Consider the following 15670-nt stretch of genomic DNA (forward strand, 5'->3'; position numbering starts at 1 on the left):
GGGTGTTTCAGCTCCACCCCTTCATTCACCCAATAGGTGATGCTCCTGCCCTTAGGAGACCCTCTGTGTCACGGACTGCAAGAGAATCTGGAGGAGAGCTTCCGCACCAGCTGGGGAACCCCTTATCCTGGGGATACTCCCTAGGAACTGCTGCTGCCGTCTTCATGGCCCCTCTACATGACCAAAGTACCATCAAGGTATTAGTGTTATTAAGAATCTGGTCCCAAATGCATCTATCGGTAAGAACAAAGGGGTACACTGGAGTCCAAAAGCGAAGGTGTGTGGTTCAGGTTTGTGAGTTAGGCACATTGTCCTTCCCTGCTCCTCAGAACCTGAACCCTTTCACACTAACGAAGAGACTGAAGCCATCCAGGTAGCATCTCTGGGCTCTTCCACCATTTACTCACTTATGGGACTCATTTTGATTTCATGTTGTTAAAAGCTGGTCCCAACCTTAGCTGCAGAGAGTGGTCCAGCATAAACTGCAATATCAAACTCCAAAGAGTTTGAAATGTAAGTGAAAGATATTTGCCTTATTGAGAAGAGACACTCCCAGGTTACAAACTCCTCCCAAAGGATGCAACAATTACCCACCTCCAAAACATCCACTCCATGAATGCTCTGCCGGGTATCTACATATTTCATGGTATTAACAAAGAACTGGGGGGTGATCTTCAGAGTCTAAGTTTGGAGAAACATGCTAAAGTTGTCAGGTGTTTTCAACTGTATTATTAGATAAGCATCTTCCTGTCATCAGGTGCGAAATCTCCTAAGAACAGGCTCTCTCATGTGAATTCCTGAGCATCAGCTGGATGGGAATTTCTTAATTTAGCTTGCCCTATTCTGTTATTTACATTTCAGTACAGGCTCCCTACTAGGTAATACAAAAACAAAATAAAGCAAAGTAACCAAACTGTTCAGAATCTCAGCAGTTTGGGATGAAGAATCAAGTCAAGCCTTATTTTGGAAGAAACAGTTCTGAGTACAAGTTGTAGATTCAGATCAGAACTTTCCCAGGCTATGTCTATACTACGGTGCTCTGGCAACAGAAGTTGCTGTCGGAAGGTATCTTCCGACAAAACTTTTGTCAACAGATTGCGGCCACACATGAAAGCAGATCACTCTGTTGATCCAATCTGTCAACAGAGAGTGGCCAGACTGCCAGGCCACTTTCTTGACAGAATGGCCAACCAGAAGCACAGCAGAATGGGCTGCCGGGGGACCCAGAAGCCCTGCCTGTCGACAGAGGGCCCCATGGAGAGCTTTTTTGTTAACAGATTCTGTTGACAAAGGCATTCTGCCTCGTGGGGGAGAGGCAGAAGGTTGTCAACCGAAGTGTCAAGTTATGTTGACAGTAAATTGACCGGACGCGTTTTGGGTGTGCACGCTCTGCGGGTTTTGTTTTGTCAAAAAACCTCTCTAGTGTAGAGGTAGCCTCAGAGTTCAGTCTGACCAGTATAAGGTATCAATCACCCTCTGTTACAAAAGGTATGAAAAATATATGGTGGAAACTTAAAAACAGAGGCTTCCATACTATTCTCCCTATTCCTTTAAAAGGTTTCTAAAAGTCTGGGGAAGTTTTTATTGCACGGAATAAACAGGAAGCCACCAAATGAATATTCACCAAAACCAACCTCTCTGGCACGTTTTTATTGCACTTCACAGAGACATGGAGTCCACTCCTATGTACAAGGAGACAAACAAACATTATGTTACCAAATGGTTTGGACTGGAGTGGTTGAAGTTAGCTACATGACTAAAAGAAGCATGATTTTCCTGAAGTGCTGAACACCAAGAGCTCTCCCCTCTCTGAGGCATTCACAGGGCTGCATGAACATCAGACCTCATAATCTGTAATGGATTCATCTTCACAAATCCCTCTGTGCAGTAGGGGAGGGCTGTTATCCCCTTTGTTTCAGATGGAGAAGTGAGTCATGGACAGAAGAAGGGAGTTGCCCAAGGCCACACGAGAATTGTGTCAGAGAGTGGGGACTTGAACCCCACTGAGCATCCTAATCACTGGTCCATCCTTCCACTCTTCCTCATCAAACACATGGACTCCGGTGTCTGCCTGACCATCTTGCCTGATCAGTGGCTTTGAACATATGTGCCAGCCTAGAGTTTCCCAGGGTCTAGGCTGAATGGGAAACTCATGGGCCTGCCAGATCAGTTACAGGACCACAGAGGCTGTGAATTCTCTACTTGACTCCCTCGCCCCTCACCCACCCCAGAGCAGCTCTGCCATTTCTGTGGGCAGCACCACCTCTGGTCATTTAGCCAGTGGTACCCTCCATACACAAGCACTAAACACTGGAATAAATGACCTAAGGAGGTTGTGGAACCTCCATCACTGGAGATATTGAAGAGCAAGTTAGACAGACACCTTTTGGAGATGGTCTAGACAGTACTTGGTCCTGCTGTGAGGGCAGGGAACTGGACTCCATAGCCTAGAGGTCTCTTCCAGTTCTAGCGTTCTATGATTCTATACTTTAACCAAACTTTTTCAGATCTAGGTTACTTTCCTGGCCTCAGTGCAGTTACTTAAGCTATGTCTACACTACCCTAGAAGATCAAACCACTCAGGGTTGATCTTCCAGGTTTCAATTTCATGCATCTAGTAGGGATGTGCAAAATGGACCTCTCAGGAGTCGCAGTCGACGCCTGTACTCCTCGCAGCAAGCGAGGAGTAAGGGAGACTGAGGGGGGAAACTTTCCCGTCGACCTTCCCCCGTACAGACAGCCAAGTGAGCTGAGCGCAGACACATCAATTTTAGCTACACCGTTGCCGTAGCTAGAATTGTGTATCTGTGGTCGACTTACTTTGCCTAGTGTAGCTGTAGCCCTACGGACAATAAAGTCCTAAGCTCAGATACCAAAGGGCTGGTCATGGTTTAAGAACCTGAAAGGACTAAGACTCGTGGCACCATTGCCACTGCCGCAGGTGTTGAGCAACTGCCATGCAAGCCCTTCTGAATGCAATCGCCGAGGGCTCTGCAATGCCGAGTGGGAAATAAACCGGCTGAGAGGAAGAGAGGGAGCCATTCTTTGTATCGATTGTGTAAACTGTCACTGGAATGGCAATAAGCATTTTCGTTTTCATCCCGGGAGTAATCCAGCCTGATAATTAGGACATGGGAGACAAGTGGCAAACGGGCCGTCTGGTGAGGCCGTCTGATGACATTGATAATGTGCAGATACATAGATCACTGTTGGGGCAGCACTGCACCACGAGCCCGTGTCTTCCTATTGCCTCATCAATCCATCATCCTCTTAGCGGCTGACACCTTGGCAGGCGCTCACCGCCAGCTCTGCATTTGAATTGCAAGGAGTGAGCTCCACCAGGGAATACAGATTTCAGAATCTCAGATTCAGATTTGTTTAAGTATTGTGAACAGCAATTCCCTTGCAAGGCATCTTCATTGCCCTTTTGCCAAGGGGGAAGAGTTGGGTCTTTGTTAGAAGTACAAATTGCTTCTTAATGCAAAAGATAAAGCAGAGCCCTGGCACCTCCTTAGAATTCCACTTGGCTCCTGGTAATGCTGCTGAATGTCAATTTTAATTTTTGAAATTTAAACTGAGGGCTTTGTGTCTAAGCTCCATCACATCAGAGGGAAGGAAGGAATAGTCAAAAAGGATTAAGGATCCAGTGGGGATTGCAGATCCATAGCAATTATACCTGATTTGGGTTTCACGTTGGTTTAAATCATATTCTAGATGATACAACAGACATGGCATTACAGATTGGTAAGAGTAGAACACTTGAACCCTTCCTTCCTCCTCAGCAGGAGGGGTGCTTTGGGGTGGGATGAGGGGAGGACCATAGTCTCACTCCAGGGCTGAACCTGCCTCTTCTCCCCAACTCAGTAACGATGGACCAAACCGGGGGCAGAACAGCCATTGAGAATTTGACACTTTGTGGAACCTCACACTGCTGCTGGGACAAACTCATAACAAACAGAATTCCATTAGCTCCAGTGGAGTTAGAGCAGGGATGAAATTGATCTCAGTGGACCAATGGGAGCCTCAGAGACTTAGTCTCGGTGTAAACCAGGAGTAAATCCATGGAGGTCAAGGGAGCTCTGCTACATAAAATCATCATACAGTCAGAGGAGAATGGGGCCCTGATACAATGGACTGAGAAAGAGTGAGGGCAAGAGAATGGACCAGAAACTCAACTGCTGCAAATCAACCTGTCTCCCTTGGCTTCAGGAAAACAACCTCAGTTTACACTGGCTGAGGGTCTGTCATGTTTCACATGCACAAGACAGACCAGGAATGCATGGGTGAGTCTAGAAGTGAGTTCAGGTTTAAAAGGAGAAAGTACAGTCATTCAGATGTAAGAAGGAGTGGTGGAGAAGCACCAAAGAACTCACTACAGCTTTTTTACGTGGATTATAGGCTTGATCTAAGCCCACGGAAGTCAGTGAAAAGACTGCCACTGATTTCAAAGGGGTTTGGATCTGCTTTATTTCAATACTTGCCTGAAATTTGTGTGTGTGTATGTGTGTACAGGTAGACAACTACACACATATTGTATGGGGCACTCTATCCTGAATGGCCTTCCTACCTCTACAACAGTGGCTCTCAGCAGGGTTATGCAGAGATCTTCCAGGGGTACATCAGCTCATCCAACTGTTTGCCTAGCCTTCATAGAATTATTAATCACAGGACTGGAAGGCACCTCAAGAGGTCATCTGTTCCAGTCCCCTGGACTCATGGCAGGACAAGAATTATGTGGAAGATCGTTCCTCATAGATGTTTTTGTAACCTGCTGTTAAAAATATCCAGTGATGGAAATTCTACAATCTGCCTACACAATATATTCCAGCACTTAACCTGATGTCCAACCTTAAATCTCCATTGCTGCAATCTGAGCCTATTGCTTCTTGTCCTACTCTCAGAGGTTAAGAAAAACAATTCTTCTTCCTTCTCCTTGCAAGCACCTTTTATGTGCTTGAAAACAGCTATCAGGTCCACCCTCAGTTTTCTCATTTCCAGAAGAGAGAAACCCAATTATTTCAGATTTCCCTCCAAGGTCCCATTTTCCAGACCCTTTTAATCATTCTCTGGCCTTTCTTCAGTTTGCCCACATCTGTCCTAAAATGTGGCACCCGGAACTGGACACAGCACCTCATTGGAGGCCTACATACGGAGCACTAGTGAAGTCAGGGCAAGCTTCATTTTCTTACAGTGATTTGTGTAGACTGTTCTACATGCTACACCGGCAGCTCTCAAACTGTGGGCAAGTTTGTTTTCATGAGCTGGCCAGGGCCAGTGCTGGGCTTACTGGGGCCTAGGGAGGAAGCTGGAGCCTGATTTTTAAGTGAAATGACATTGGGGTGCACAAGACAAAGAGACAGAATTCTGAGCTGCTCTTTGGTCTGGGAAAGGTTCTCCCAGCTTCACAGCAAAATGCAAGTGGAACAGATGGTGTGGCCCACAAGAGGACATGGTTCGCCTGGGTTAGCCCCTGTGGGCTGCCAGATGCTTTATTTATATGAATGGTCCACACCATTTCCCACAGCTCCTATTGGCCAGGAACAGTGAACTCCAGCCAACAGGGGCTGCAAGCAGCTCTACCTGCAGAGGCTCAGGCAAATAAAGCATCTGGTGACCCACCACTGCATCCAGTCTGCAGGCCACTTATTGGCCACCCCTGTGCTGAACAACCTGTTCTACTTGCATTTGGCTGTGACACTGGGAGTACAGATTGCACGTCCCTGCTCCAGCAGCCTCAGGACCTGAGTGGTCCCGAACTGGAATTTGCTGGACCAGGGGCAGTCAGTGACCCCCTTCTTGCCACTGCCTGGCTCCTGACTCTTAGCTGGGCTGTCAGCTGCTCCTAGCCACCAACCCTGCTGGCCTTTGGTCCCCCCAGCTACTAGCCCAGTCCTTCTGCCAGTCCCCTGCCAGCTCTCCAGACCTGATCCCTGCTCCGCAGGTGCTCTCACACCACAGCCACTGCCAGCTCCCCAAACCCACATCCCACTCCCTGCATGCTCCCACTCTCTGGCAGTGGCTTCCTGGCTCTGGCTGCTGCTGGCACCCCAGCACCAGCTGCAGCTTCCCCTGGCTTCCCAGCATCCCTAGTCCAACCACAGCTGTGGCTGCCCAACCTTGGCCCCCAGCCTGGACTCCCAGCTGGCCTCCACTCCCAGACGCTGGGGCTCTCGAGTCCAGCAACATCCCTGGTCCTGATGGACCACAGATGTCACCAGAGCAGAGAGTCCTGGATTTCAGAAGTTTAACCTGTACCTTTCCCAGAGCTGAAGAACTCTGTGTGGCTCACAAGCTAGTCCCGCTCTCCAACAGACATTGGTGCAATACAGATATTACCTTACCCAGCTTGTCTCTCTGTATATAAACACCACTCCCCCTTTAAAGCTTTTTTACATGGCCAAGCACACTATAAATATACACCGAGGGGTAGCCATGTGAGTCTATAGCTCCATAAAAAACCAGCAGTCCTGTAGCACCTTAAAGACTAACACATTCATTTATTAGGTAATGAGCTTTCGTGGGTAAGACCTCAAAAGCTCATAACCTAATAAATGAATGTGCTGTTCTTTAAGGTGCTACAGGACTGCTCTTTTTTTATAAATATACAGTTTTACTCAATCACTGGCACAAAGCCTCACCCAAAGCATACTGAAGTCAACGGGAGCCTTGCTAATTATTTCAGGAAGCTTTGGACAGGTGACATCTATTCTGAATGGCTTCCAATCCCTTTTCAATCCGGTCAAGTGTGTCACTTCTCCTTTTAAAACAACATCAAGGTGAGACTTCCCCCTTCCATTAACAATAACTGAGGCTGAGTAGGGTCTCCCTGAGGTTGAGTCTGGTCTCCCTTACTAAGTTTTAATTCTGCTGCAGACCAAGGGTTCAAGTTCCCACAGCAAGCGCCCTTTGCAGCCTGGGAATAGATACACAGCAAGAAGCCATTGTCTAAAAACATAATTTAATATGATTTTTGGTGGTGGTTAGATTGTTTGCCAAACAGGAACAGAGAGACTTGACGTTCATTACATCATCATTCAGACAAGTATTGCATCGCATGGGAAAGGAAAGAAAAAAGTGACGCTTGACCCCATACAAACAAACAGCATGAGAAGAACCAATGCCTGTTATAATCCAGTTCCACTCCTCAGAGCAATCAGTCCTGATGATAATAACAAAGCTGACGGCGTCAAGACGGAGGAGCTCTAACAGTGTGAGTGACAGTTTTGTCCAGGAATCTTTTATACACTCATGGAAGGTGCTGGTCAGTTTCAAGCAGCCGATCTTGTAGTGTAACACACACAAGGACAGAGACACACTAAGGGCTCAGCGGGACAGGGGGCTCGCCTGCTTTGTTTTGTTTCCACCAATAAAGTGTACAAATTGATATTGACACTACACTGACCCAGAGAGACGGTGGCGGTGAGGTGGGGACAATGCAATTGGCCACACTTTTAATCAGGGTACAAAAGAAAGCCAGAGAAAGTGCTGTACTTATTGTTGTTGCCGCCGTGGGCTTTGCCTCCATCCAGTTTGACATACACCTCGTCCCCCGAGTCCAGGTGCAGCACCACGCTGTTGCTGGCGTAGTCGTAGTTCTGATCAGCGTCCTGAGCAATGGCACTGGCCCGCACCTGTAAACCAGTCAATCGGGGGGCTCAGACGTTGCCTCCCCTCACCTCCACATCGCACCTGTGCCCCTCAAACATCCTTGGCACCTCCCTCTCCCACTCCCATTCACACCCTTTAAACCCTTTGTCCTTCTCCCTTCTCTAACCTCCAGAAGCCTCCTTACTTCTTTTCACATGCTTCCCTCTAACCCCGGAGTGCGCAAAGTACAGGTGTGGGGGCGGATTTCATAAGATGGCCCAGCACCATCGGCTGCTGGGTCTCAGACTCCTCCATCTCATTAGAAATGTTGAATTATGTTACTGTTGTTGGGTTTGTGTATTCCCATTTAAACACTGATAAAGAAAGTTTGCACATTCTACAGACTTATTTTCTCACACAAGCCAAAAGGGTTTTTTTTCTCATATGAACATAACCTAAATTTCTGTTCGTTCGGATTACATTAGATGAGTGGGGGGTGGGGGCTGCTAATTGCAGGAACAAAAGTGGGGCCCACCACAAAAAGTTTGCTCACCCCTGCTCTAACCTACCTCCTCCCCTGCCATCTCTTTAACTCACCAGCAGCCTCCTTCATCTTTTTCCTCCCGCTCTTGAACCCTCGCACCCCCCCTTCCCCACTTCAGTTGTCCTTCCGTAACACCCCTTCTTCTCACTTTTCTCTACTTCACTCCCTTTGCTCCCCCAGCTACTCTGTCCCCTCTTTATCCTCCCTTCCCCCGGCCCTTCTCAGACCTCTCCTGCAACATGCACACGCTCCCTTTCCTTTCCTTTACCTCCCATCTGCACCGTCACACCCAGAGCATAACCCCTCCCCCTGGCAGGCACCCGGCGAGGAGCTCCCCTCTAGACAGGCCAGTCGCTAGATAGGGAGCAGCTGGGAAAAGCTTCCTGCTCTCCTCAGTCTCATTCCTCCTCCTTCGAGGTAGTGGAGTTTCTAAACTACACAGCAATTTGCCTTCACTAGGACCTGACTTATTGCCTGGCTCCTGGGGCCTAGACGGACACAGAGGCAAGTCAGGTAGGAAGCTGTTCTCAGATGTGGACAATCATGCCTATAGGGAAGGGAGGGGGTAATAGAAACATTGGGTCCCCTGTACCTCTGAACCTCCCCAGAAGCCATTGTGGACAGACCTGAACTCAATGGGATTCCAGGCAAAGAGGGAGAGACCCAGGCCAAGCAAGGGTCTCACATAGAAGGGGAGCAGCCAGGCACAGCAGGGGTCCTAGAGCCAGGAGGGCCACAATACAGGAATAGGGGTGAAAGTACCAGGCTCCTGGACACAGGGGTGAGGGCCACAGCCACAGGAGTGAGGGTACCAGTACACCAGGTACAGGAGCAAAGGTCCCAGTAGCAGGAGTTGAAGGTAGCAAGCACAAGGTCCCAGGAATAGGGGGTGAATGACCAGGCACAGGGGTGAGGGTCCTGGGGACAGGGTGAAGGTACCAAGCACAGGGACAAGGGCCCCAGGGACAGGGGTGAAGGTACCAGGCATAGGGACAAGGGCCCCAGGGACAGGGGTGAGGGCACAAGTATCAGAGTGATGAGGGTACTGGTGTCCCAGCCACTGGGGGCGACAGTCGCTGGCACAGGTGGACATTCCCAGACACAGGATATAGCTGTGCTGTGTCCCAAGCACCCGGGGTGAGAGTCCCAGGCACTGAGGTGTGCCAGTAGTCAGGACACAGTAGGATCAGAGTCCCGGGAAGAGACAGGTAAAGACACTATTGTCACAGGCAGAGGGGAGGGCCCCAGGGAATGGGGTGGAAGGGAAAGGTGGGTCCCAGCACAGCACGTGTGAGGTTCCTAGGCACATGGAGTGAAGGCCCTGGGCACAGGGGAGGAGGTCCCAAGCACAGGGGAAGGGGAGGAGCCTGGCATATAGGGCACTGCTGTCCCAGGCACATGGGGTGAGGAACTTGGCAGAATGCAGAGCAGAGGGTCCAAGCCAAAGCAGAGGGTCCCAGGCACAGACAAAGTCCTGGATCCTGGCAGTAGGGGAGCATGGAGGTGAGGGTCCCAGGAACATGGGGTACCACTGTCCTGGTCTGAGGAGCACGGGGCTCCAGGGAGTGAGAGTCCTGGTAACAGCTGAGGGTCCCTGCCTGTGGCTGGGTGAGAGTGTCCTGGTAGAGGCTCAGGGTACCAGCCCTAGGCAGAGTGGAGGGGGAGCTCAGAGTCCGAGCCTGGCATGGTGGGACATGGTCACAGGCACATGGGTGCTGGTGTCTGGAGTCTAGAGGACAAGGGGCACTGGGGTGAGGACGGAGGGTCTGGAATTAGGGTGCTGCCCCTCCCCAAAGCAGTTTCTATAGAATAAAGTTTTTTCCTGTTTGATTCTGTGGTTTTCAGCAGCCCCTGTAGACCAATTGCTCCAGCAGCCCTGGGTGAGGGGCCTAGGGTGGTGGGTGAGGTCCCAATAAAGGCTGTGGATCCCAGCCAGGGACAGTGTGAGAGCGGAATCCAGGCCCAGGAGTGGTGGAAGGAGGGAGTCCCACCCCAAGACAATGACAGGGAAGTCCTGAGGGTCCCAGGCAGTGGAAGGGGTGTGCCAGGGTGGCGATGGATGGGGTCCCAGCCCTGGACAGCGGAAGGGGAATCATGGGACGGTGGAGGGAGAGGTCACAGCTCAGGGCAGTGGAAGGGGGGGTCCCAGACCAGGGCGGTGGGTGGAAGGAAGGGATCCCGGACCAGGGCAGTGTAGTGAGGAGGTCCCAGGATGGTGTTGGGAGGAAGTCCCAGCCCCAGGAGGTGGAACTAGGGTCCCAGGGCACAAGGGGAAGGGAGTCCTGGGGCAGTGGAATGAGGGATCCAGGATGGGAATGGTGGAAGCAGGGTCCAGAGGTGGTGGAGTTATGAGGTCCCAGCTGGTGGAAGGAGGGTCCTGGGGCCCTGGAGCGAGAGATCCAGGACCAGAATGGTGGAAGGGGGTCCCACAGTGGTGGACTTAGGGGGTCCTGGCCTTTGCCAGTGGAAGGGGGGTCCCCAGGCAATGGAGGGTAGGAGGGAGGGAATCCTGGCTGAGAGCAATGCAAGGGAGCCTGAAGGGACCCAGGACAGCAGAGGGTCCAGCCCAGGGTGGTGAAAAGGAAAGCCTGAGGTTCTGGGGTGGTGGAAGGGGGGTCCCAGACCAGGGTTGTGCTGGGGCAGTGGAAGGAGAGGCTCCCGGATCAGGGTGGTGGAAAGGGGACCCCAGGGTGGTGTATGGAGGGGGCCCTAGTGCAGGGTGGTGGAGGAAGGGGTCCTGGTTTGGGGTGGTTCTGGGACAGCGAAGGGAGGAGATCTCAGACCAGGGCAGTGGAACAGGATCTCGGGGCAATGAAGGGAGGAGACCTCGGACCAGGGCGGTGGAAGGGAGCTCCCGGGGCGATGGAGTCCCGGCCTGGGGCAGTGGAGAAAGGGGTCCTGGACCGGGGCTGTGACAGAGGGTGCCAGGGCGGTGGAGAGGGGTCCCAGCACGGGGCAGTGTAAGGAGGAGGTCCCGGGACACTCTAAGGAGGGGCTACCAGCACCGGATGGTAGAAGGAGGCAGTGGAAGGTGCGTCTCAGGGCTGGCAGTGAAAAGGGAGTCCCGGGCGGTGAAGCGACGGATCCTGAAAGGGGCGCTGGGGGGGCGGGGGTCTCGGACCGGAGCGGTGTCAGGAGGGATCCTGGACCGGGGTGGCGGAAGAGGGGTCCCGGGGCGGGCGGGCGGGGGGAGCAGGGTCGCGGCGCCCCGTCCCCACCTGGCCATTCTTGCAGAGATCCGCCCACATGCTGGTGCCGTCGCCGCCGCGCATGAGGATGTGGTAGGTGAAGAAGTAGATGCCCCGCACCTGGCAGCTGAACTTGCCCGTGGCCGGCTCGTAGTGGTTGCCCAGGTTGGTCACCACGTCGTCGAACTTGAGCACCTCGTAGCCCTCGTGCGGGCTCTTCAGCCCCACGTAGAAGGCGATGCGGGGCCCGCCGAAAGCAGCGCCCAGCGCCCCGCTCAACTCGCCCGGCCCCGGCCCCGGCCCCGGCCCCGGCCCCGCGTCGCCCCCTGCCGCCCCGGGGGCGCCAGCCCCGGCCACCGCCAGCCCCGGCAGCCCCGGCTTGCCCGAGTCTCCCCTCTCGCCGGGCGGCCCACGTGGGCCGGGGGGCCCCGGCTCCCCTGGAGGGCCCCGGGGCCCCGGCTTGCCCGGCCGGCCGGGCTCCCCCTTGGGCCCGGGCAGGAAGGGCGGCGGGGGGTTGGCGCTCAGGTCCTGCAGCGCCTCCACGGCGGCGGCGCTGCTGGGGGCGCCGGGCCGGGCGCTGGCGCTGCTATAGGGGTCGCAGATCATGCGGCAGGTGCCCATCATCTCGTAGTGCGCCGCGCTCTCGGGGGGCGCCTGCAGCAGCAGCAGCGGGACGGCGATGAGCAGCGCCAGGGCCATGGCCAGGGCCAGCCCGCCGGCGGCCAGCAGCCGCTTCCTCCTCTGCCACAGCCGGGCAGCGAGCGCCACCAGCTCCTCCCTGCTCCTGGGCGCCGGAATGGTGACTCAGTGCCCGAGCCGCCCTGCGGGGATGGCACACACGCGATCAGCCCCCGGCCCGGAGCCGAGCGGCTGCCCCCCGCCTCGCCCCGCCCCGCCCCGCCCCGACGGGGCCCCCGCCGGAGCGGACCGGATCGGACCGGACCGGACCGAGCCCAGCCCGGGCAGGCGCAGGGGGGAGCTCTAGCGCCCGCAGCCCTCGGGGAAGCGCCCCCAGCCCCCGACTCACGAGCGAGCGCAGCCGGGACGCGGCTACCCGGCGGGGGAGCGGCCCCCGAGTGCCCCGCTCGGCATCGCCCGGCCCCAGCCCCGCCGCGCTCCCCGGGAAGGGGCTTCTCCAGCCGGCGACTCCGTCCTCCGCCGGCAGAGCGGGGAGGGGCGCACGCGCGACGCCTGCCCGGTGGGTGCCGCTCACCCCTGCTGGCGGGGCCCCGCGTGGCTCCGGCCCCGAACTCAGTTACTCTCCCTAGCGGTCAGTGCAGCCTCCCCGGCGCCCTGCAGCGTCAGCCCCGACCCTCCCTCCCTGCGCCTTGCCCAGCTCGCCGGTAGCCTCCTCGGCGGCTGGAGAACGGACTTTCCGAGCCGGCTCCCAAGGCGGGCCCAGCTCTGGCTCCTGTGTTCGTGTGCCACTCTCCCCATCCCAGCCCTGCAGCCTCCTCCCCGCCCCGCATTAAGTAGCCGGGCTCCGGCTGGGCAGCAGCTAATGAAATATGGTAAGTTTGCTGCGACCACAGTGTTCAGACGGGCGGGTGAATGCCGATTCGGATCTGGACGAGTTCAGAGGAGAGAGTGCGCTCTGCCCAGTCCCGCAGTGCCAAAGACAACGGTGCTGATTATCTTCCACTTCAAGAGAGCTACCCGGAAGGGGGGAGGTATTGCACTCATTCATGGCATTCCCCACGACTTGAATGTAGTTTTGTTGTCACACAGCTATAGATCTATATCGATAGGAAATTGTTTGCATCTCTCTAGCCATGTAAATAATTTCATATTTCAAAACTCTAGCCTTGGTTCTGACCTAGTGTAAATCAAGTGTAAGTCCAGTCATAGTATTTACAGTGAGGGAGGATCAGAATCAGGTGTAACCTTATTTACATATTGCCTTGGAGAGGAAAGCTACTGACTTCAACTCAGGTATGTCAGTTTACCTCAGCCCATCATTTGAATTGATTGTATTTTCACATATATTCAAAAAGGTTTTAGTTCCAGTTAAACACAATTATATTCACCCAACAAAAGATATTAAGTAAGGGCTGTAACCATATTTTACCCTACTCATTTGTCAAAACATGAAATATAAACAGCTTGATTTACAGAGTCTATAAAGAAGAGAATAGGAATGGATCCACTAGGACAATGCTCCAGTCCAGATCCTGTTTACATTAAGGAAATTCTCTATAGTAATGACATGAGTGTGAACAGCTGTTTGATGCATTGTACACCTCAATGCGATGTGGAGTTCTCCAAGCTTAATTCAACTTCGGTTCATTTATGTTAGGGCTTTGCCCCCACTGTAACTATTCTAATATAGCTACACCCATACCCATTTCCTTCAGGACCTAGGAGGTGACACAATGTCCAGTAAAGAAAGAAATAATTCAGCCAATTTTATGGAAAATACAGTAATCATTTCCCAAGTTAGTATTTCAGTGCAGTAAGGGAAGATGCTTAAATCGGCCCAATGCCAATCACTGGGGTCATCCCCCTTTCTACAATTTACCATTATATCCTCTTGCTTTTCTGACTAAATGACAATATTGTCATGAGAGCTCTCACATCATTAAACCCGTATGGCTTGCTTGTCTCAGGACAGTACGCTATGTGCTAGCCATGCATGGAAGAGTCTGTTGGGTGTCCATCCCACAGGTGGAAGAGAAAGTAAGAGAAATATGTTATTGTTACATTGCTTTCCCAAGGGCTAGATTTCAATATGTCCCAATTCTTTTGTTACCTAAAAAGTCTATTTGTTTGCTTCCTCACAAATTAAGGGCAGCCTCTTTTGTTCTGAGAAAATAGTGAGTAGGTCAAAGGAAGCAAGTCATTTAGGGCTGGACCCAGAGCTCATTTCAGTCAATAACCCTTAGGTATCATGTGCATGTACCATTTTTACAAGAGCTCCCCAGATGGACTCCAGTATCTTCTAGGAGCCTTTTTTTAAAAAAAAAATGTAAAGGCAGAAGGAGGAGGGTTATGGCCTCTCAAATGAATACATAAGCTTATTGCCTAGGTTCTTATCCCAGTTACACCAGAAGGAATCCTGAATACACCTAATGTCGTCCCTTGAGTTACTCTGGATGCACAGTGTTGTGTGTGAGATCAGCCTCAGGATCCTAGCCCTCAGTGTTCTCTTCTCTCTCCACCTCTCTGTATGCAAAGCTGCCAGGCACAGAGGCTTAAGGGTAAAACTTTCCCAGCAAATTGCACAGCTAATCAAAGACGGGCCATGAAATTACAGTTCAGAGTTCATAGAATCATAGCACAATAGAGCTGGAAGAGACCTAAATAAGTTGTATCCAATGTTCCCTGTAAGCTGGGCATTTGTGCAGCTGCTCAGAAGAGAGTCATGTTAGCAGATCACCCACACGTAGGTTTGTGTTTCTATTGGTAGCGCACATTTGCACATGACTTGGTGCGCATAAAAATTATTCTACATATGGGTGGAAAAAATTAGAGGCAACGTTGGTTGTGTCACACAGTATTAATTTGACACCATCTACTTGTCTAAAGCCTGGTAAAATCTAGTTTCCTTAGTTGCTCCGATTGCTGTCACAGTAGCTTTTTCCACATATCAACTAAATAAATTCCACTTAAATTCCTTTGCTGATCAGCCTTCACTTCAGTTAATTTCTCTTTTGTTCAGGTATTTGTCCCTGTGATCTTCGTTTTCCAAAGACTACAGGTACACAGTAGCTTTTCTAACCCTTCCTGAATAATTAAGTTCCTGTGTCATTTGGTCTGTCCTCTCTATTTGTATTATATCATTTTTAACAATAAAGTGACCAGGACTGTGCACCATATTCCAAATGTGGCACCACTTAGTCCATTGTACAATGCTAGGATAATTTTCTATGACAGGGCTCAATTATTCCCCCAAGTCAACAAGGACAGAACAAGTAGGAATAGGCTTATAACCACAGTTGGGAAAAAAACTAAGTGAACTGTTACAAGATTTTCCATAAAAGACTGTTAAACAATCAAAGAAACAGACAAGACAGGTGGTAGTCGTGTCAATAGTTGGATTAGACAGAGACTTTTTTATGATTATTTTCATTATTCTTCCATGATGCAGGGAGCTGAGCAAAATGACCCACTAGAGATTCCTTCCAAACCAAATTGTTCTAAGATTAGCATACTTTCAGTTTAAGTCCTGATGTATTTAACCCAAGGGGGTTAAATCCTGCACTTTATGGGATGTGGCTTGGATGATTTATTACATCTTTTGCATGTGACTGCCACGGTCATCATGCCAGAATCTGCCACGGGTAAATTGAATAGCATCTTATTCTGGGATTTATCCCATTGCTACCAATGAGACTCTTTGTGGAGTAAAATA

At 51.7% G+C, this 15670-nt stretch overlaps 1 protein-coding gene across 2 annotated transcripts; it reads right to left on the reverse strand.

The window, feature by feature from the left end:
• Nucleotides 1–6980: 6980 nt before the first annotated feature.
• C1QL2 (complement C1q like 2) lies at nt 6981–12471 on the reverse strand. 2 transcript variants are annotated; one of them, XM_075001424.1, is made up of 3 exons: nt 12347–12471; nt 11350–12140; nt 6981–7631 (listed from the first exon to the last, which is right to left on the reverse strand). In XM_075001424.1, exons 2-3 carry the CDS (start codon nt 12016–12018, stop codon nt 7452–7454), a joined length of 849 nt encoding a protein of 282 aa, XP_074857525.1. In that variant the 5' UTR covers nt 12019–12140; nt 12347–12471; the 3' UTR covers nt 6981–7451. The 2 variants fall into 2 exon arrangements, with proteins under 2 accessions (XP_074857525.1, XP_074857524.1); XM_075001423.1 differs by lacking the exon at nt 12347–12471 and having other exon boundaries at nt 11350–12175.
• Nucleotides 12472–15670: the final 3199 nt, after the last annotated feature.

The sequence above is a fragment of the Carettochelys insculpta genome, chromosome 8, assembly GCF_033958435.1.
Source record: "Carettochelys insculpta isolate YL-2023 chromosome 8, ASM3395843v1, whole genome shotgun sequence".
NCBI lineage: Eukaryota > Metazoa > Chordata > Testudines > Carettochelyidae > Carettochelys > Carettochelys insculpta.